At 36.7% G+C, this 22,829-nt stretch overlaps 3 protein-coding genes across 4 annotated transcripts; 2 read left to right on the top strand and 1 right to left on the bottom strand.

Annotated features, from left to right (window-relative positions):
• Window positions 1–481: 481 nt before the first annotated feature.
• On the top strand, window positions 482–9,416 carry LOC119076710 (neo-calmodulin). Its single transcript, XM_037183626.1, has 6 exons — window positions 482–619; window positions 6,957–7,060; window positions 7,121–7,358; window positions 7,442–7,585; window positions 7,645–7,848; window positions 7,900–9,416. The coding sequence occupies exons 2-6, from the start codon at window positions 7,058–7,060 to the stop codon at window positions 8,082–8,084; spliced, it is 774 nt and encodes a 257-aa protein (XP_037039521.1). The 5' UTR covers window positions 482–619; window positions 6,957–7,057; the 3' UTR covers window positions 8,085–9,416.
• Window positions 9,417–14,149: 4,733 nt separating this feature from the next.
• LOC119076712 lies at window positions 14,150–16,288 on the top strand. Its single transcript, XM_037183629.1, has 3 exons — window positions 14,150–14,311; window positions 15,395–15,734; window positions 15,812–16,288. Exons 1-3 carry the CDS (start codon window positions 14,303–14,305, stop codon window positions 16,201–16,203), a joined length of 741 nt encoding a protein of 246 aa, XP_037039524.1. The 5' UTR covers window positions 14,150–14,302; the 3' UTR covers window positions 16,204–16,288.
• Window positions 16,289–18,705: 2,417 nt separating this feature from the next.
• Window positions 18,706–21,371, bottom strand: LOC119076706 (serine/threonine-protein phosphatase Pgam5, mitochondrial-like). Of its 2 annotated transcripts, none has more exons than XM_037183622.1 (6): window positions 21,236–21,371; window positions 20,855–21,051; window positions 20,600–20,781; window positions 20,318–20,535; window positions 20,101–20,234; window positions 18,706–19,165 (listed from the first exon to the last, which is right to left on the bottom strand). In XM_037183622.1, the coding sequence occupies exons 2-6, from the start codon at window positions 21,025–21,027 to the stop codon at window positions 19,015–19,017; spliced, it is 858 nt and encodes a 285-aa protein (XP_037039517.1). In that variant the 5' UTR covers window positions 21,028–21,051; window positions 21,236–21,371; the 3' UTR covers window positions 18,706–19,014. The 2 variants fall into 2 exon arrangements, with proteins under 2 accessions (XP_037039517.1, XP_037039518.1); XM_037183623.1 differs by having other exon boundaries at window positions 20,101–20,231.
• Window positions 21,372–22,829: the final 1,458 nt, after the last annotated feature.

Genomic DNA, 22,829 nt, shown 5'->3' with positions numbered 1-22,829 from the left:
AATGGTTCAGATTGAGCCTGAAAAAACCAGTACCCGAAATTTTTATTTCAGGTGTGGTCAGATCAGGTTCAGGTTAACTTGAAATTTGAGCTGCAAATTTTCGAGTTTACCTGAGCCTAACCTGACCCGAACCAAAAATAAAGAAATCTGTCCCGACCTCATTCCCTTAAAACTGAGCTGTGACTTGATTAAATAAAGGTGAAAGGCAGGGCTTAGAATGAATTCTGGAAAAATAGTGGACGTAATTTACTACCACCACACAAAATCTTTTACTTCAATAGTTTCAACAAGACTTTGTTGCTATAGCTGTCATCAGACCGTCGCGTGACTGTCCCGTAACAGATAACCAAAGCGTGTATTATATACCAGCTCAACTGAAAGCAATCTATATACATACCATGCGCATGCCCAATCACCCCTCAATAGTACTACGTCTTTTTCTTCACATTTTTCGTTCAATCTCAACTTTTGCAATGTTCTGTAGCAATTTTTCATTAGTTAACAGTGATTGTCCTGCATCGTTAGATCAAAATTAGTGTGGAAAAGTGAAAATTTTGTTCGCAGAGCGGAGATTAGTCGCCTTTCAGATAAACAAGAAATTTTCTTCTTTTACTGTGTGGTTGGTTGATTTATGTGATTTTTGAATTGATGATTTAATGTGGCTGAGCAAAATTCGAATGAAAATATTGCACTTTGATGTGGAAAATTATGTTCGGAGGACACAAGTGTCTGTGGAAATGATATGCAGAAGATAAATCAACGTGATATGTTAACACAGCAATAATCTTCTTTTTTCTGGATGACTGGAACAAACTCATTTTACGCTTAAAACATTTCATCTACAATCTCAACCGAACCAAAAATTAACGAGTCAAGAGACACAAATTCCCCAAACGAAAAATCATTCAGTCCCAAATAAATTTAAATGAATAACATTTTACGTTGAATTGAAATCGTAATTTCACAGAAATAAAGTTTTCATTCCCATTCATTCCCCCGCACCACCATCATCCGTCTCTCTCTCCACTTAAAGCTCCATTCGTCAGGAAAATTTATTCCAATTGATATTTCTCTGGATGGCATTGTTCACAGTTTTCCGAAAAGTTTCTCGTTTCTACCAAATTAAAATTTTCCCAGTACAAAATAAAGTTTTCCATTGAAATAAAGTTGGATGATGGATGTAATACAAAACTGGGTTTCATTTTAATCTTTTGCTAAATTGCATTTATATACGATTGACGGAAGCTCGTTTTCAAACAAGATTCTTGTTTGTTTTTGTAGGTCAAGCAAAAGTGTTAAGAGCAATTGAAAACATTTCTTGGACGAGTATTATAGGGTAACTATTGAGTGGTTCGAAAGTTCATTGTAAACAAATTCATCTTTGCCAACCTCTTTCACAAAACTTGAGTTAGATTTTCACATTGTAATGTTCAGTGAATTGAACATAAAGTAAAACCCTCGAAGTTGAAAACTTTTTCATTTTTTATTATTTCGTTTTCTCTCTTTACTTTTTCGTGGAAAAACATTCCACATCACCACCCATATATTAAAACTTCAGAATCTATTCATATTCCAACTCGGTGTGTGCTGTACATGTACTGCCATTGAGAGTGCGGATTGGGTGGTTTTGTGTGGTTGTTGGTCTGGGTGCTTTATCTTTTTTTTATTTATTTTCGAATTGACTCCGATATTAATTTTATCGGTGCAACCATTCCACCCACACGACCTACACCTACAATTGTATAAATGATTGATAGATAGAATATGAACGGTGTGTATATGATGTACAGATATACATACTGTGTTTTGTTAAAATTGTGACAATGAACAGGTGGCTTTTGTTAATGAGAATTACTATAGAGTCTCCAACTTTTGATTGGATCAAAAGATTATTTGTCATTTTGTTGTTTTGATAATGATAATGTAGTTCATGGTATATCAAATACGATATTGACTTTTCCGTTGATATACTATAGATATACACGAGGGCAATAACATATTATTGCCTCAAAGGTGAATTTTCATTATCCCGTACACTTCATCTTTCGATATAACAATTCGAAAACGAAAACAATGTACCATATGGCATCGAATCTCTTTCAAAAGAAAATAATCTTTTCCTTTGCAGATGCTGCTTGAATTATTTATTAGAGACTCATTGGTATTGATGCTCAAGCACTCGTGTGTTTGTTGTTACATGAAATAGTTATATATGGATTTTGGCAGCCTTTAAGGGTCTGACCGAACAAATTCCGGTGTACCTGTAATTGGTAGAAGATAAAAATAAACTGATGGTATGGGACAGTTTACCCTCTCAATTATTTTCCACTTGATGACATTGAGCTAATGGCATTTTTCGGAGCAATTAAATTAGTTCAATTAGTTCAATGGGTCTGCAAATATCAGAATTTAAGCAAATGATGAAGATGCTTTTAACTCTCAATTGATGGTTTTGAGTTAGGTATTTGAACAATTAATCAAGCTGGTATGCAGTACAGCTGTACTTCTTGAATCTTTCGTGTAGACTCTTAGCGAATACACAGTTTAAAACGTTGCTTTGAATGAAGTGGTTTTGTTGAAGCAAACTTGGAAAATTAGGTAGACGTGCACAGGTTCAATAACAGGTTCAGAACCATCGGCTTTTTGTGATGATATCCCTTTACGAAAAACCTTTTTGAAGCATGTGAGGCGTGTGGTATCAGCAATCTTTTAAATGACGAGATTGCTCAGACTAGACGTTACGTACTAGCCTTCTGATCTGGGTTCGATTCCCGTGTCAGACGATTCCACATAGAATTTTTCTAGAGTTTTTCCTAAAGTTCACTCAAGCTGCAAACAAAATGAAGGTGTGTTTGGTGACTGTAACGATGTACACACTCTATGACTCGTTTGACGTAACCCAAGTACGATGAATTTGAGTCTGTCTAGCCTACATTTAGGCGAGATATCAATTAGCACCTAACTGTACTCACAGAGTATTTGCGTGGTTCACGTAAAGCCAGACTGGTTTGGTCATATTTGAAATCACATTTCTATCGACTCAAGAAAAAAATGTTTGCACCAAAACGCCCTTACGTTAAGTAGGTACGATAGATTTTTCCAATTTAAATTCTACACTTGAAATGCTGTACACACGTAATGCTGTGGGATGTAACATGCTCCCCCCATCCAATTTTAAAATTTATGAAGAAACATACATGAGTAACGAAGATTATAATTGCTGGAAGTATTTAATTTGCATTTAAATGAAATTCGCTTCTTTTTCTTATGCTGAAAAGGGGAAACAATTTATTCGGTGTTCTCTTTACATTATTTAATACTCCAAAGACGGTTTCGTTTGAAATCTTTGTGACCTACTTTTCCGCGAAAAAGAAACAGCAGTTTCTGTTCTTTGATTCGAACGCGAAAGACAGTAAATTAAGATCCCGGCAAAAACTCTTTCAGAGCAAAGTTGGACGCAGTCTACAGTCTATATGTGTGATAACTTCTAAAACAAGTGATATCGCTAGAGGTGACGCTGTCAGCGTCGTTACGCAAAATTAAATTTCACAGCCAATTAATTGAAATTAGCTGATCTAGTTTTCCAAACCATTCGCCAATTTTTTTTTTCAGAAAAAATTTTAACCAACAGAATTTTGACTGAAAAATTTTCAACAAAAAATTCTGCGTCGCATGTGGCAGATTAAATGTTCTCGTAGGTTTGTCCGTGAGCATCTGCCACTTTGCGACGCAGAATTTTTTGTTGAAAATTTTTCAGTCAAAATTCTGTTGGTTAAAATTTTTTCTGAAAAAAAAATTGGCGAATGGTTTGGAAAACTAGATCAGCTAATTTCAATTAATTGGCTGTGAAATTTAATTTTGCGTAACGACGCTGACAGCGTCACCTCTAGCGATATCACTTGTTTTAGAAGTTATCACACATATAGACTGTAGACTGCGTCCAACTTTGCTCTGAAAGAGTTTTTGCCGGGATATCAGTCGTTTTAGAAGTTAAGTCGGAAGTTGACGAAAATTAGAGGTGTGTGCCGGTTTTAAAATAGTCGGCGGCGGTGCGCCGACTGGTAAGGGATCGGCGGCGGCTAAATTATTTCAGAACGGCACATTGACTTAGTGTCAAACTTCGAAAGAACTCAGCTGATAACATTGTGATGCTGAGTTGCATAAAGTTGTTTTAGTAACACGCTAATACATACCAATGATGAAATGGTCCATAATTGTGAACAAAAATAGTGTTGATAATCAAGGCTCCACATTTTTATACACTTTAGGATATGCAAAAATTTCAAAAGTCTTTTTGTTACGCTAATTTTGCACATCTTTGATTTGAAATGTTTCAAGTATGTGCATGTTGTCAAAATTCGCAATAGTAAAGTCTACCTCTACACAGTAATCTTTGCATAAAATGCGTAATGTGCAGTGCCGCATCTAGTATACTCATACTCAGTGCTCCGGACCATTCTAACCTAGCGCACTTACGATCTATATCCATAGGATACCAATATTAGTTGTAAGACGCCGCTTTTAGATTTTACATTTTTAGCCAAACGTGGCCAACGTTTTGTCGTTAAGTTTGTATCATTGAGAAGGTGTCATTGATTCCGAATTGTAATGTAAGCTGTGTAGTGACCGCTATGTTGACTATTCCCTGAAAATTTGACGAAATTCGAAAATTTGACGAATTTTAAAATTTAACGAAAATCGAAAATTTGAAGAAAATCGAAAATTTGACGAAATTTGAATATTTGACGAAATTTGACGAAATTCGAAAATTTGACGAAATTTGACGAAGTTCAAAAATTTGACGAAATTTGACGAAATTCGAAAATTTGACGAAATTTGACGAAAATCGAAAATTTGACGAAATTCGAAAATTTGACGAAATTTGACGAAATTCGAAAATTTGACGAAATTCGAAAATTTGACGAAATTCGAAAATTTGTCGAAATTTGACGAAATTCGAAAATTTGACGAAATTGGAAAATTTGACGAAATTCGAAAATTTGACGAAATTCGAAAATTTGACGAAATTCGAAAATTTGACGAAATTTGACGAAGTTCAAAAATTTGACGAAATTTGACGAAATTTGACGAAATTTGACGAAATTCGAAAATTTGACGAAATTCGAAAATTTGACGAAATTTGACGAAATTCGAAAATTTGACGAAATTTGGCGAAATTCGAAAATTTGACGAAATTCGAAAATTTGACGAAATTCGAAAATTTGACGAAATTCGAAAATTTGACGAAATTCGAAAATTTGACGAAATTCGAAAATTTGACGAAATTTGAAAATTTGACGAAATTCGAAAATTTGACGAAATTTGAAAATTTGACGAAAATCGAAAATTTGACGAAATTTGAAAATTTGACGAAAATTAAAAAATTTGACGAAATTCGAAAATTTGACGAAATTTAACGAAAATCGAAAATTTGACGAAATTCGAAAATTTGACGAAGAAAGTAATTCTCTATCTGCCACCATTCAAGAAATATCTCCAAAACCCCAATTGACCCACCCATTTCCAACTTTCGACATTTTTCGCAAATGCCCTTCTTTTCTACTCGTAAAACTCTGAGACTTTGCCGAAGAAAGTAACTCTCTATCTGCCACCATTCAAGAAATACCTCTAAAAACATAATTGACCCACCCATTTCCAACTTTCGAAATTTTTCACATATGCCAATGTGTTCTACTCGTAAAATTCTGAGACTTTGCCGAAGAAAGTAAATCTCTATCTCTCATAAGCCAAAAAATATTAGTCCTTTCATCCTACGCTCGAGTAGCTCAAAATTTGGTCACTCTGACCACTCTAGCTCAACCAAATCTGCACCAATTTTTCTAATTATTTTTTTGTTCGATTCGTGTGGCGAATACCTTTCATTTGATGGGTCACACGCCCCTGCAGGTTTCAATACAGCTGAGCTACAGCTGAAAACGCGTTCCCGACCCTCGAAAACCACACTCAGAAACCACTTCGAGGCCAATAAAACAAAATTCTGGTTTTTCCTGGGGTAGTGGCGTATCACATTTTCATTTTTATGCCCACCCCGAGGTTCCTGCAAAATTTCATGGAGATTGGCTGACTAGTTTCCGAGATCGACCGTCGATAGATAGATAGACAGATAGACAGATAGACAGATAGACAGATAGACAGATAGATAGATAGAAACATACAGAGTAAGTTGAAGGATTTTGATTGTTTGGAAAAAGTCAATTTGGTGTACTTTGTATGAAAATGACAAATTTCAAAACGATGTATCTCCGGCAATTTTAAACCTACATAGTCGAGTGATAGCTCGTTTTGCTCGTATTTGAAGCGAGAATATGATAGAATAGGATTTGTGGTGATAAAGTCCAAAGGGCAGAAACTAAAATGTTCGGCTATATATAGTTGCCGCGTCTCAAAAAAATTTCTTCGTTCTTTTTTTAGAAGTTAGACTGCGTCAAGTCCTCCGCTATCGCTTCGGACATGATAATTATTTGAGGTTGCATTAAAAATCATCCCGCTTGTGTGTCAATGGTTAACAATAGAATTCTATGTGCTATCTTCATCTACAGTCATATGTACACTGTTCCAATTAATTTGTAAATTTGGTTTGAAAATCCAGTTCCACTTCAACTCTCATCCAATTCTACGTAATTTTTAATTGACCTCCCTTATTGTCTTTCTGTGGGTTTTAAACGGAGTCCTTGAAATTTCGTCTCTGGTCCTACGCATTGTAGGTCCAGAGATGAGGTGGTAATATCATCAGTACGTTCCCCTCTCTCTGACTAAGATAATAGTACAGTAGTAGTATAGGGCCAGGCTCGTCGTCAAAAGCGTGAGGTGTTTTTTGGGAAAAATTAAGGAAAATGTGGGAAATTTCGAAAATTTAGGAAAATTTTTTGATTTGCGATAAAGTCCTCAATTTCAACAAAAAAAAATTCTCTTTTCTTTTTCATACTCTCCGGAAGGAATTTAAGAAAATATTGACTTCACATTGGAAGGAAAAATATTTTCGGCGGTGAATAACTTTCTCACTGCTTCTACAATAGCCAAAGAAATCAGACAACTAATGGTCAGTATTCCATGTAAGGACTATTCGATATAAATTTACATCAAAATTTCATTCTATCAGACTCGACACACAAATGACTCACCCGACAATGCCACTCCGACAGAAGATACAGCCGAACAGACAACACCTATCACACCGCCGCCAGCGGCTAGTGTTGTTCGTTTTAACCGTGACTTAAGCATTGACTCGGTTCCGCCGAGAAGTGCAGCATCCAGCTCTGATGGCGTATTTTTTGGTAATCGTAAAGGAATTGATGCAACGAATAATCGTAAATTAATATCGAAAAGTAAAATGAAAGGTGAGAGTGTTAAGACTGATGAAAAGATGGTAATGACGACACAATTGTTCAAACAACATTTTTTTCTGTCTCTTGACAAAAAGAATTTCGTGAAGCTTTCCGACTATTTGATAAAGATGGTGATGGATCCATAACGAAGGAAGAACTAGGTAGTGTGATGCGATCGCTTGGTCAATTTGCTAGAGTTGAAGAATTACAAGAGATGCTTCAAGAAATTGACATCGATGGTAAGACGTTGTTAACAGCATCATTGTGTAGTTGTACTGCAAAATGTACCTCGTTTCAGGCGATGGCAACGTTAGTTTCGAAGAATTCGTGGATATTCTTTCGAATATCACCGACGCAACTACCGAAACGTCGGCCGACCAAGAAGAACGAGAATTAAGGGACGCTTTTCGTGTGTTTGATAAGCATAATCGAGGCTATATCACTGCGTCTGATTTGCGTGCGGTTCTGCAATGTTTAGGCGAAGATTTAGATGAAGACGAGAGTAAGTCCGGTTCAGAATTCATTGACTGATTGTGACCAAATAATTTTTCAGTTGAGGACATGATCAAGGAGGTTGATGTGGATGGAGATGGTAAAATAGATTTTTACGAATTTGTACATGCGCTCGGCGAGCCAGAAGATTCGCAAGACATTGACGAGGAGGATGACTTTGTAAATTCACCATTACCCACACCAAAGTCAACTGATCCATCATTCAGTGACATTCTGTCTCAATGATTGACGCGCAATGTCAAAGCAAACGCATAATCAAATTTTTAACAAAAAAAAAAACAAAAGAAAAATTTATATTTCAAAGAGCTTTTCCATAATATTTACTCATTCGTCAATCATTTTCTTCTCTTTTTAAGTGTTATAAAATATAAAAGTCACACATATCAAGTGTTCAAGCTTTTCTATCTTAAATAAATGAAATTGTATTATGTGAAAATTTAATCAAATCTAATCAACTCTCTGTGAACGTAACAATTTTTTGGAAATCAATCACATTTTCCTTTGCTCATCATTCACCAGGCGTGAGAGTCGCACAGAGAAAAATCGGATAAGTTGTAAATTTCCAAGTGTCGGAAAGAACAGGTTAAGACCATTCACGAAGACAGTGGCACCCAAATTTTCTGGTGACGCCTCAACGAACTTAAAAGACAATTTTCTGTGAATATTACACATTTATATAGAAAATATCCACTGCTTACAAGCACTATCATGGAAACATTTGTAGTATAATTGATAGTTGGTAACTGTAGCTATACGCGAATGAGACCTAATTCAAATTTTCCCTTTTTTTATATTGTCAAACTTAACAGGAGAACAAAGAACAATTTGAATTAGGACTTCTTCTCTTCACGTCGCTTTTTTTTCGTACACAGTCAGGAGGGTATGTGTAAAACACATACAAATTTTCTATATGCAATTTTTGTCTTTTCGACACCTGACAATCGAGTGGCGCTACACAATACTAAAACTATATCATTCTTTTGGTATGTCAGCAGCTCGAAGGTGTCTTAACTTGTTCTTTCAGAACCTAGGTAGACAAATTTTTCAACGGTTCTCGCGTCTTTCATTCAAAATATCAAAATTAACTTTATGAAATTTGTGGCCGAAAAGTTTATTAGGTTTATTCCAAGAACCGTACCGTGAACAAAATTTTATATGCTATGCCTGAATTGGACTTTGTTTAGTTCGTGTTCGAAATGTTTTGTTCGCTGAAATAGTCACTTGGAATAAACCTATCGATAGACTAAGCCAAAAAGGAATAATCCATTCAGTACGTAAAATCAAATGAAAACATCGTTTTCGCAACAAGTGACAAAAAGTAGGAATTTCCTTTTCCTTTATTGCGAAAAACGTTGTATACAACTCGATGATATAATGCTTTTTTAGGCACACGATGTATATAGTCACACTCGGCCTACGGCCTCGAGTGACAATATTCGCATCTAGTGTCTAAAAAAGCATTCATCACTCGGTTGTATAAATAACTAAATCGCTTGATCTTTTCAACTCTAGTGCTATAATTAAAATGTGCGAAAGATAACATAATTTCGTAACTTGTATCAGATATTTGGATTTCTTGATATTCTAATGACACTTTGAACATTGAGAATTAGATCAAGATGTTGTAATCATTTCTTTTGCGTACTTTATGAATAAACTTTTAACTAGACGAAAGAAAATCGATTTTAAAACCTTTGTGGTGATATTTTGTCTTGTGGGTTTTGATGTGCCAATTAAAAAAATAAAATTTAAAATCTGACAGTTTTTCAACTTCATCAGAGAACTTTTTCTTCTTCTTTTTCACCAGAGAACAGAGGCCTGAAATTCGGAATGTGTCTACTATTAGTAGATCCCAACAAAAATCTCTTCGAGAAAAGTGTGACGCAGTCTTTGAAATACAATTTCTAAAATGAATGATATCGCTAGAGTTGACGCTTTCAGCTTCGTTACGCAAAAATTAAATTTTACACCCAATTAGTTCAAACAAGCTGGCTTAGGTTTTCTCATCATCTGCCAAATAATTTTTACAAAAAAAAAAAATAGACTGGAAACAACCAAAATTTTACCAAAAAAATCTGCGTCGCAAAGTTTCAGATGTTCAGGAACAGACCAGCAAGAAAATTTATCTGCCACATGCGACGCAGATTTTTTTGGTAAAATTTTGGTTGTTTCCAGTCAAATTTTTTTTTGGTAAAAATTATTTGGCAGATGATGAGAAAAACTAAGCCAGCTTGTTTGAACTAATTGGGTGTAAAATTTAATTTTTGCGTAACGAAGCTGAAAGCGTCAACTCTAGCGATATCATTCATTTTAGAAATTGTATTTCAAAGACTGCGTCACACTTTTCTCGAAGAGATTTTTGTTGGGATATCAGTCGTTTTAAAAGTGTACTCAACACTGCTTTTTATAACAGTTTACAGTTTTAATTCAAAAATTTTACGAAAATCGAAAATTTGACGAAATTTGACGAAATTCGAAAATTTGACGAAAATCGAAAATTTGACGAAATTCCAAAATCTGACGAAATTCAGAAAATTTGACGAAAATCGAAAATTTGACGAAAGTAATTCTCTATCTGCCACCATTCAAGAAATATCTCCAAAACCCCAATTGACACACCCATTTCCAACTTTCGACATTTTTCACATATGCCCCTCTAGGGAATGCAATCCCGGACCGTTTTTGGAATCCCGGGATTCGGGATTGAGAAACTCAGTACCGGTACCAGTACCGGGATTTCCGGTACTGAAAAGATATGGATTAGATAAAAGAAATTATTTTCATTTTATTCTCATTTTTTTAAGTTTGTTAATGGTACAGTGCTTACACACAGTGACATACGTATCGAAATTCTTTTGTTCTGAATATCAAATTTGACACTAGGGCAAAATCAATTCGATATTTACGTCGCTGTGTGAAGGCCGGGTAAAAACTTTAATTTATTATTGTAACAGGGTAGATGTCACATTGAAAATTTCAATTTTCTCTTTGGAAAAATGATCTTAGAACGCGCAATGCACTCAACGTGTCATCGTTCAATCTTGAACGTATAGGTTTTGGGACTTGTTGTCGTCGCAATCGCAAATTTTTGATCTTTGTCAGTTAAAAATTAATTGATTTGTTAGGAAATTAAAATTTTTAAGCACGCTGCCTATGAAAATATAAATCGTGAGAAGTGACAGAAGACCGACCTGCCGACAGCGTCAATAATTGACAGTTTTGTGAAATATCGCCTAAATCCACAATATATTTTCCTACGCAAGTAACAACAAGCCGAAATAGCACATTTCGTCACGAGTGATGAAAAGTTGAATTTTTCACGACTAGTCGTAAGCTTACGACGTGTACCGAAACATTCAGCTTTCATCACGAGTCACGAACGACGATTTTTGTGCCTGAGGATCATAATGAGATGAAACTCAAAAACAGTAAGAATCATATCAAATCATATCAGAGGCCGGAAAAACTACTTTTCCGGCTGCAAATGTAATGCGGAGGCCGGAAAAGTTACTTTCCCGGCCGCAAATATCAGTCCAGAAAAATAGCACTTTTTGACTCTAAAGTGCGTGTCGAAAACCATCGAATTATGATCCTCAGGCGCGAAAATGCATGTTCAGATTCAACGTTCGTTGGTTTGATGAGCAGCAGACACTCATGTGCTTTTTATAGATCTTTTCAGTTGACCACCGTCAGTACGAAATTTGTGTGCAAACTAAACACGGCCAACTTCGCAAAGAGGGACAGTCTTTAAAATATTTTTTCAGAAAACATAGAAAATGCTAATGGAAAATTGAATTGAACACTTTTAGTAACCGTGAAATGTTTTCATTTGAAGTAAAGGAAAATAAAAGCGTTGAATTGCTCCAAAAAATGTCTAAAATTTGCAGGAATTTAAATAATATTCCGCTTTTGCGAGGTTAACTATGATTAGTTTGAGCACAAAATTCTCAAAGAAATCCACTGCACTGTGCTGTGCTGTCCTCAGTTTCTCAAACCGAGGAGAACTACAAAAGGAGGCTGCGGTTTAGTTGCCCTCATTCTCAAACAAACTCAACTACTATAATGAAGATTGTATGTAAACCCTTATTGACAAATTTTAGCTAGCCATCGTAGTTTTAAAAATGTGTTTGCAAATAATACGACATGAGAGAAAAAAGTCAAGTAATCCTATATTTTAATGTTTATCTTATATTGCTATAGGAGTTTGAATCATACAAGTTGATCGATATCAAAATTTTGTTAAAAAGAACTGAATTTTAAATTTCGGTACTAATCTCGGGATTTTTTGATCAATACCGGGATTCGGGATTGAGATTTTCCGGTACTGGTACCGGGATTGGTACCGGGATTGCATTCCCTATGCCCTCTGTTCTACTCGTAAAACTCTGAGACTTTGCCGAAGAAAGTAACTCTCTATCTGCCACCATTCAAGAAATACCTCTAAAAACATAATTGACCCACCCATTTCCAACTTTCGACATTTTTCACATCCCTCTGTTCTACTCATAAAACTCTGAGACTTTTCCGAAGAAAGTAACTCTCTATCTTTCATAACTCAAAAAAATATTAGTCCTTTCATCCTACGCTCGAGTAGCTCAAAATTTGGTCACTCTAATCACTCTAGCTGAAACGAATCTGCCCCGATTTTTTTAATTATTTTTTTGTTCGAATCGTGTTACGAATACCTTTCATTTAATGGGTCACACGCCTCTGTAGGTTTCAATACAGCTAAACTACAACCGAAAACGCGTTCCCGACCCTCGAAAACCTCACTCAGAAACCACTTCGAGGGCCAATAAAACAAAATTCTGGTTTTTCCTGGGGTAATGGCGTATCACATTTTCATTTTTATGCCCACCCTGAGGTTCCTGCAAAATTTCATGGAGATTGGCTGACTAGTTTCCGAGATCGTCCGTCGATAGATAGACAGATAGACAGATAGACAGATAGATAGAAACATACAGAGTAAGTTGAAAGATTTTGATTGTTTGGAAAACGTTAATTTGGTGCATTTTCTATCAAAATGACCAACTTCAAAACGATGTATCTCCAGCAATTTTAAAGTTACATAGTCGAGTGATAGCTCGTTTTGCTCGTATTTGAAGCGCGAATAAGATAGAATAGGATTTGTGGTGATACAGGTCAAAGGAAAGAAACTTAAATTCTCGCCTATATATAGTTGCCGCGTCTCAAAAAATTTTCTTCGTTCTTTTTTTGGAAGTTAGACTGCGTCAAGTCCTCCGCTATCGCTCCGGACATGATTTATTTACTGAATTCATTTATCGTGCTTAGCCGAAATGTCATTGAAGCGAGAGCAATTTGTTTTACATGATTTTGTTTTCCCTAGGATCGAAAGTGGCTTATTACACACCAAGGGAAAACAATAAATTTGGTTTATTGGTTTATTAGATTACAAAAGCATGTAAAATCCATTACATAACTCGGGATAAAAGTTGAAAAGTCTCGTTTTCGTGTGAGAGGTCAATAAAGGCTTCGCTTCGGATCAACCAAAATCCACAAGAAAACTTTACTTTTCAACTTTTTACTCTTGTTATGTAATAGTACGAAGCACCGGAAATTGAATTATATTTGTGTGTGTATATCACAACACTGACTATCTAACCAAACGAGCTCGTTATGTAGGAAGTACGTACATCAAATATTAAGTTACTATGTGGTAAAAATTGAAGACAAGTATTTGTCAACCAATTTGAAGAGCTTATACGATTATAATTATGGTTGTGATAGAACACCCTGAGCGAATCACCACCCCGTAAAATTTGATGTTTATCACTTTCGCTTCTTTCAAAAACAGTCAGAATTAGTGAAAAAAGTAAGTCACATGCCGCCCTGATGGTCTGCTCAAATTGATCTGCATTTTATATTCACTAAATCGGTACTTACGCACGACACGTATTTACAATATTTACATACTACATAAGTACATATACTATCGGTGGTTTGTGGCCTTGTACAACTTTTGGCAACGCAATTCAAGCAAGCATGAGTGGTACTCTAAATAGAGTTCTGAAACTGGAAAGTGTATAGATTTATGGAAACTGAGACTGGATTAATGAAGTCCACCTCTTCTTAATCGCATCTCTAATATTTATATGATTAATACACGAAGTTGGTGTATGCAGCAAAAGGAGACGACGATATACATGACAGAGCAGATCCAAATTGGTTGTTTCATACTAAACAAAACTTCTCAGACAGAGAGAGGCATAGACATTAATTGAGACTTGTGTCACTCCACTCATCCACTTTTAAATCGGATTCGTCCACTTGTAATGGCAATGAAAAATTTCGACATTCAGTTAATGTTCGATTTCAAAGTTGATTAGACTGCTCTGTGTTTTGCGTTCAAATTTTTTATTTTGTCCAAATTTTCTGAAATTTGTATTTACGTAAATCCTCAGCCTTGACGTAACATTTTAAAAATGAATCAGGTAAATACGGGTACTACTTGAGTTGAATTCTTTGATTTTAGAAAATACACTTTCACAAACACGTGCAATTTCGATCTGAGACAAAGGCAATGGAACCGGTAAATTTTTTCGGGATTTACCGTTTTTTTTGTATGAAAAAATTTACCGGTTGAATTCCCAAGTTTAACACAATCACGGTGCGATTAAATCAATTTTAACTGAGCATTTCGATGCACTTTTGATATTTTTCGATATTATTAGTCAGCTCTAAGCCCTGAACAAGGTTCCACAAAAATTTTTGATTTTCATCCGTATTTTCGGTGACAGTGGTGCATCGTCCATCCTGTCTACAGTGAGAGTGGAGGAAAACTGGAGCACTGTTGACATGAGTCATTGCATGTGTGGTGTCGATGGACAGCTGAGACTTCCAGCATTTCAGAATTAACCAATTTAATTACAAAAAATTTTATTAAGTGCGTCTCAGGTACCTCTGAAACCTGCAAATTTTACCAAATATGAGGGAAAAACTTTGAGCTACTGTCGGCCTCTATGTAGTTGGTCTCCAAAAAAAAATTTTTTGGTCATTGGTAGAAGAAATGTTGCTCTACTGCTAGAACTATTTATTAGCTTCATTCCTCAAGTATCCACGCCTCTATGACTGTTTGAAAATCACGTTTTTTCAACTTTAGCGTGTCTCTGCCGGCTTCACTTGCACTTAGGGTACCAAATTTTTGTACAATTGTTGTTAGAATTTCAGGCACTATCGATTGAAACCACAACCAGTTTTCCTCCACTCTCTCTGTAGACAGGATGGACGATGCACCACTGTCACCGAAAATACGGATGAAAATCAAAAATTTTTGTGGAACCTTGTTCAGGGCTCCGAGCTGACTAATAATATCGAAAAATATCAAAAGTGCATCGAAATGCTCAGTTAAAATTAATTCAATCGCACCGTGAATAGTATTTTTCCTAACGCATGCTAAAAAAGCCTCTTAGCATAAGTTAGGAACGACGTTTTGTTTGTAGTGGGCTGGAAATGAGCGACGAAGTCGCGATATTGAACACTAGACAAACAAAATGTTTCTCGATCTTTCGTTTCAGGATAAGAAAAAAAAGGTCATTCCACCACCCATTGGAACATACATCTCTCCCCAAACACGGCAAAACATATGGCAGGCATGTTCGAATGTTGTAGCTACACCCGAAGAATTGGCATCGAAAATCCTTGTGCCGTTTCCAGAATGTCTACGTAGATTACGTGAAATGGGAGCAGCAGCTCAATCAAAGAAAGATATTGCGCAAAGTTCACGCCTAAGTGAATCGAAGGCAGATGTGAAGAAAGTTCCAACCTTAGGTGTATCAATGGAAGATGGGGCGATAGTTACAGCCTTCAGTGAAACGACCGAATGTGTGAACAATGTTCACCTTATCAAAATTGAGGGTAAGACGACACTTTCGCAGTTACTACAATAAAGGTAGAAACGACAGATGTATTTAAATTTTGTCTGTCCATTACAGGAACCCCGGCAGCAAGCGACATAAAACCGACGGGACGACTTCTTTCACAGATGATTGTTGACAGAATGAACTTGGCGTTGCTTAGTATGCAGTGCCGAGTAACGCCTCTGTTTCCACCAGATTTAACGACAAATAAAACGATTCCCAAAGTGATACGGCGTCGTGGGCCACCAATACCTCAGCTGGGACGTCTGGCTCCGAAAAGAAAAATGTTTGCTTTGGTGAACACAACTCAAAAGCCGCGATCCGATGACATGCAAACCGCTGGTAAAGGTTTGACGAATGAAGGCACCGAGCCTCTGTCCGAGAATACATCCGCAATTGAGGACCATGCGGCAGTTTTTGGAGATATCCAAATGAAAGTAGAGCTAATAGAGCTTGACAGTAATTAATACCATTGCTTGATAACGTACAATAGATATGTACCTACTTAGTGTTTAAGTTTTCAATAAATAAACGGCTTGTTTAGATGGAAAAGTGAACTTTTACATTAACTGGTTCAACAGTAAGTGTTCCTGAAAGCCACAGTTTACTGAAAAGTACTCAATGTAGCTGCAGCAATTACTCCAATAACTGATCTTATAGCGTATCAACAACCGCAAAAGTGCATTTTTTTTTAATTCAACAGAATAGTCATACTTGATTTTTTCGGTAGGTAAGACTCTGTGGCGATAGTAGTTGGGCTTATAAAGTCGGTAGATTTTTTTAAATTCCTTAAACGATGCCCAAAGATTAAATTTATATTAGACTGCAACAAACCCCACTTCCATTTCTAGACTTTCATGGATCGAATCAGCGGTATCTTGATGATGAATCGAAGATTTAGCCAACTTCGAACATGGCACTAAAAATCCGCAAATTGGGTACAAACAAATGCTAGTGTAAGTAATTTCGAATAACTCATTATTTATTGAAAATACAACAACAAAATTGTGTGTAACTAGTGCAGGCTCTAAGACTAGTTCTTAAAAACATTCTCAAAACATAGCTAACGCCGACCCGTACGAAACACCTATTCGTATCAAAAGCCTTTAATGTGAAACTCTTCATTTCTCTTACTTCATTTTCTTCTCTGCTGAAAAACTATTCTTCCTTTTAAATCACTTACATTATCCACTCTTTGCCTTGTTATCATATACAATTAAATTGCCGGAGGCAATATAGACAGCCCCGTACGAAGTCAAATTTCATAAATTCCTATTTAAACAGCTATATACCGCTATATTTAACTATATTTCACTGTAAATAAACATTTCACAGAGGAATATGCTATTATATAGCTCTATATGCCTGTATATAGCTCAATATAGCTGTATATAGGTATATATAGATGTCCATATATGGAATCCCTGAAACCCCTCACACTTAACACATTATTTCCATGTTAACAGAAACTCTCTAAGCATCATTTTTCCCACTTTATATCACTTTTAATAAAATCCAATATGGCCGCCGGCAGCCATTTTGTTAGGAGACCGGAAATAGTACCGACGCTTTACATTCGTTAATACCTTTCAAACAAAAAAAAATTCATGAAATTCGGTCAAAATTTACTCGAGATATTGACAAAATACTCCACGTTCACTGTACGGCCGAGTAGCCAGATAAGAGCTCACTCCAAGAGACCTAGCTCACGCTCCGGAGAACATAATTTCATAAACTTTTTTTTCTCTGATTGGTACGGTCAATACCTATCTAATAAAGCTAAAACAGACGAAATATGTTCAAATGTGGCCGACCTACAAGCAAAAACTGCTTGCCGTCCTGTGCCTGTTCCACACCAAGGGGTCTAACTCACGAGTCGGTCATCCGATTTCCATAAACTTTTTTTTTGTCGATCGGTATTGTAAATACCTTTTTTTTGACGTATCACTTACAAGTTTAACGTTTAAATGTCCGGAGATATCTTCGAAAAACCGTAAAGCAATTATTGGGCCACAGCTCGGGAGGGGTCGATCCAAAATCACTCATCTTCGAACTTAGCCTGTCTTTTGACATTACCAAACGGGAAAAAAAAGAATTTTCAAAATCGGATGCGTTTTACTCAAGTTATCGTGCAGACAGACAGACGGACAGACGGACAGACGGACTTTTTTTCACTGATTTGGCATCTCTAGACAACCGCAATAGGTTTCCCCTTACTCAGGGAGTCCAATTCGACGTGTTACAAACGTATGCGTAAACCTATAAGACCCAAGTACTTCGTACGGGTCTAAAAATTTTAACCAAAGTAAGACCGTTAGCGCATGTGTATAACAACAGTAGTTATTTATAGCCACACAGGCAAAAATTTGGGATTAAAATTTTAGGTCCCCGTGGGATTAGTTTCGATTTGTCAGAGGCCGTTTGGGATTAATGAACGTTTTTTTAATCCCCCTGGGACTTTTTTCTCTGTAACAATGCAATGTCGCAGTGTGAAGATTCTCGGATGTTGTGCTGTAGGTCCATAAATTATTTTAAAAAATCCCCGCAGTAGACGTTGACACATTTAAAACCAACTAATTTAAATTCACCAATTCGAAATTGAATGAAAGTGATTCCTGAAGGATTAGATTTCAATTCCAAAAAAGATTGGGTCGCGTATTGTCAGTCTCTAAATTTCGTTAATCCAGGTCCATGTATTCGTCTGTGCACGGATTGAAACTTATGCCATATTGTTGTCTTACCCGAACGAAAGGCATTTAGATAGGGACAGCATCATGAATCAATCTGATTGATATACTGGGACTGAGAGGTTTTCTTCGAAAAATGGTGAGAATTTTTGCAACGTACGCGCTGTTTACCCACAAATATCGTCCTCATTTTTTTTGCCTAATATTTATTTATCGAATCAGACAAGACATCTACTTCTTCGCTAGAAAAAAAAAACTAAAAATTGATAAATAGACAAAACGTGCACGGCTCATTTACGTAACCATTTATTCTATTATTGTTTACTAATTACATACTCCTCGTATTCAATATAACATTACTTTCATTGAATTAAAATTACAATTAAGAAAAGAAAATATTTAATAGCACCAGACGGACCGGTTAAACAAAGTTAAGTTACGTTAAATTCAGAGGTTAATAGAAAATATTTAAGAGTCCTCTTACTGTGCGCATTACACTCACAAAAAAATCGTTTTCTTACAAAATCGGAAATTACGACACCAAAATGGCAACAAAAAAAATCACAATTGAACTTAAGAATTCAGTAATTACTATCTGGACGTAACGAATTTCGGTGGCATGTGTCCAGAATCACCCATCGAGCGCAGAATAACACGTCCCGATGGAAGAATACTCAACCATGTGATGGATGCATGATTTAGCGACAAGCGTAGCCATGCTTCAGGCGGAAATTGCATCGCACTGTAAATTGAGAAAAAAATATTTTTTTTGTTCATTGATCGGTGGAATTGTGAGGTGCCACATTTGGACAATCCCGGGCTTAATAAGAAGAAATTTAAATCGCCCGAGTGATGCTTGGAACAGGTCATGCAAAATTTACTCCATCGTATAACAAAGGTGCAGACGTAGCGATAGTTTGAATTTACTGTGATTCGGTAGTCATAACGGAAAGCTAGTGTGGTTCAACCACACTAGCTTTCCGTTGCCGTTCTAGTGTTAAAGAACATAGATCGATTGATTCCTCAGGCTGAACCTGAAGTTATCTGCTTAGAGACTTTCGTTTTAATACGGAAAGATAGTCAGGCTGACTAAACCAACAATGACACTAAATTCGATCTATTCTCTGACTGATAAGGTGGGTGCCTTAATTTTGCTTGACCTCAGTTTGACTTTTTAGCTTTGGATCTGGCAACTCATTTAGTTGCACGACGTATCACTAGACGCTAAGCTAGATCGTTATGATTTAGCAGCTTACTAGTAGCCGATTGTAACGTGAAGGGATCGTAATAGAAAATTCTATCGAGATAAAGACACTGTTTCCGCCTCAGAGGTCGATGGCAGGCCCAGGACAGTGTAGGATGAATTATTAGAGTTGCGGACTTTGTCTTCAGATATTTATTGATTGATCGAAATTTAGTCCATCGAAATGAGATCGAAATGTTGGACTAACATTTTGTAAGAGTAAGAATTCAAAATAGATTTTTCGGCATACTGGAACTGCGTGGTCAGTTTTGATTAGGATTACGACATCTTCAAAATGTACAGTCTCTATGGAGAACGTTTTGTTATTGCGCTCCGAGAAATCTTGCACAAGTAGCCGACAGTCTCGTACTGGGTATCGGGATTTTCAGACACAAAAATTCGATTAAATTTGACTCAACCTACAGACAACTCACCGGCACACAAAATATCGTATAACATTTGCATGGCACACCATCAATGTATACGAATCTTTCTCTTGCTTGGCATCGGCCCGATGGAAATACTTCCGGAATCCAGCTTCGATTCTAGCTCCGTCTTGGAAAAACTGCTGCATGAAAATGGCATTAGAATTGTTAGAGAAATTATCGGCGACTGAAAACTGAAAGGCAAAGTGTCAAAGCAATTTCTTACAGACGGTTCCGGAGCCCAATGACCGACAGCCGGCTGCGGCTGTATGGGAGCTCCTTCCTCAATCAGCGAACAATTTTCGATCGGAAAATTCATCGCTAGTTCGGTTGAGATTATCTTTCCAGTTTCCTGAGCCCGAGTCATTGTCGATCGAATCATCTTGTCCCATTTGATATCCAGAACTTTCAATCGCTGACCGGTTAGGTTAGCCTGAGTTCTTCCTAATGAACGAAGCCACAATGTAGTCACATTTCGTCGGGAATTGCATTTCCATCAAACACTCACCAATCTCCGTGAGGTAGCGTTCATCGTCAGTGGTCCCGTCCAAATTGTATTGACCATGACGGATCAATATCAAATGACGAACTGCTTTCGATTTGGCCGCTTCTAATTTTTCATTGTATTTGTGAACATCGTCGTCCGTAGCGTTTTTACGCAATGGTTTCACGATGCTTTTTGGGTCACGACTGTGAAACATTGCAAAGGGAACCATTTGTAAAAAAAGGAACGTAAGGTCAAGTAGTCATCAGTAGGACTTACTGATCCCAATTGAAATCCCATTTAGCCTCATCCGGCACAACTACATTTGTTGTCCACGAATTTTCAACAAATGGTGACTGTTCTCGCTTAACTGCGTAGAGATAAATCGCGACTCCGCCGGCACCACCAACTGCCAAAGCAGCGAGTTTTTGAATTCGAGCCAAGTTTGTCATCTTCTCTGCTTTGGTTTTCTTTTGCTAAAGAAAGAGGAATTTTTCTTCCATTAAATTGTTGCAGCACACAAGAGAATCTTTGCAGGCGGAAAAAAAATCAATATTAACCGTACGGAGCAACATCAACTTAGATTAACGGATAAATATGCAATTTGGGAATCTCTACATAAAAGCAGTTATGCCCTTCAAAGGGTGTGCCATTGCTTACCTTTCTACCGGCACAAAATTAATAAAACTTCTCTCTGCTTTTGATTAATTTCTCAAAGAGTTGCTAAACGAGAAATCGGCAGAAATCCAAAAACTGTCGACAAAAGTGTCAGTGGCGGGATGAGAGGGATGAGAGCCAAACATTTTCCAGTCAAAATAGGTGCGACATCTTTCGTTTATAGCAGGCACTGAAAAGTTAACATATTTCGAACAGCAAAACAACCAGGTCAGACCGTAATGAAGTGTCACAGTTGTAACATAAATAACTGTTATCGGTTTCATAGGTACTTTACTTGAGTGGCAACTAGAACCTTTTATTGGTTTTGGCCTCCTCCTTCAATCGGACCTATTTTGCGCTCATATTTGCGCCTGTACTTAGTTTCAGATTTGATTCCCAGTTTGTAATATCGGTTATTCAGTTGTACATTTAGTACACAAAACGTCCTCTTAGGCGATGGTGGAGCCACTAGAACATTTGACCATATAGACTGTTATGATCAGAGCGAAAAAACCGAAGACTAGTTATTATAACTTGCCTTGGGATACTTGTCAAAGTATTTGCTTCTCTTTCAACGTGGTACGTTGAGAGCGAGAGGACAGAAGACCAGTTTATTTTAACTTGCCTTAGGGTACTTGTCAAAATATCTTCTTCTCTTTCATCATAACACTCTATATGAAGGAATACGACATGTAGAAGAAAAAAGTAGGCTAAACGACTTGTGTTGGTAACACTGATTTTGAGCTAGTTGCATGTCAAAATTGTATGAGTCGATGGAGCGCAACGCTAAACCATCGACTAATACAATTTTCACAAACAACTAGCTCAAAATCAGTGTTACCAGAACAGGTTCGTTTGTCTCACCTTGTCTTTACTGCCATTACCTTCGTGATCAGCGCGAAGTTGTCATAATTTCTTCATTCAGATATGGATGAACTAACTGTGTGTTTCTGAAAATGTTTATGCTCAAAACAAACGAGGTATTGAAAACCAATGAAAGTAAATAGATAGGTATGGCCAAACGTTCAAATTTGTTCTAGCCGGAGCACATACGGATTTGCATGGCGCCACCTCAAACGAACTCATTTCTAGTGCAAATTTCCACTGGAAATGAGTTTGTTTGAGGTGGCGCCATGCAAATCGTATGTGCTCCGACTTGTATGGACTGGCCATACCTACTTATCTACTTTCATTGTTGAAAACGTGTTTTGGTCCTAGTTTTCATTGACAGATGCAGCAGTTGCGACTTTGAATAGAAAAAGTTCTAACTTCATTTGACAGTTTCGAAAATTTCGTCATGAAAAATAGGACCAAAACACGTTTTCAATGCCTCGTTTGTTTTGAGCATAACTTATTCGATGAAACAAATATTCTACGAGAGAATACAAGCGTTAAAAAAGCGTAAAAACAGGGGAAAAACCAGTTAATTTACAGCCTGTAAATATTTTTCATATGCACAATGAGCACCAGCTGAATATCACCAGCTGGATCTGCTAACACACACTTATCGTATGATAAACAATCAAAACACATTCTTAACAATGTGTTTACTTCATTCATACGTGTTATGTGCGCGTAGATGACGTTAACGTAGAAA

Source organism: Bradysia coprophila, unplaced genomic scaffold, assembly GCF_014529535.1.
Source record: "Bradysia coprophila strain Holo2 unplaced genomic scaffold, BU_Bcop_v1 contig_232, whole genome shotgun sequence".
NCBI lineage: Eukaryota > Metazoa > Arthropoda > Insecta > Diptera > Sciaridae > Bradysia > Bradysia coprophila.
The sequence above is the reverse complement of the archived record's forward strand: the minus strand, read 5'-3'. Positions and strand labels throughout refer to the sequence as shown.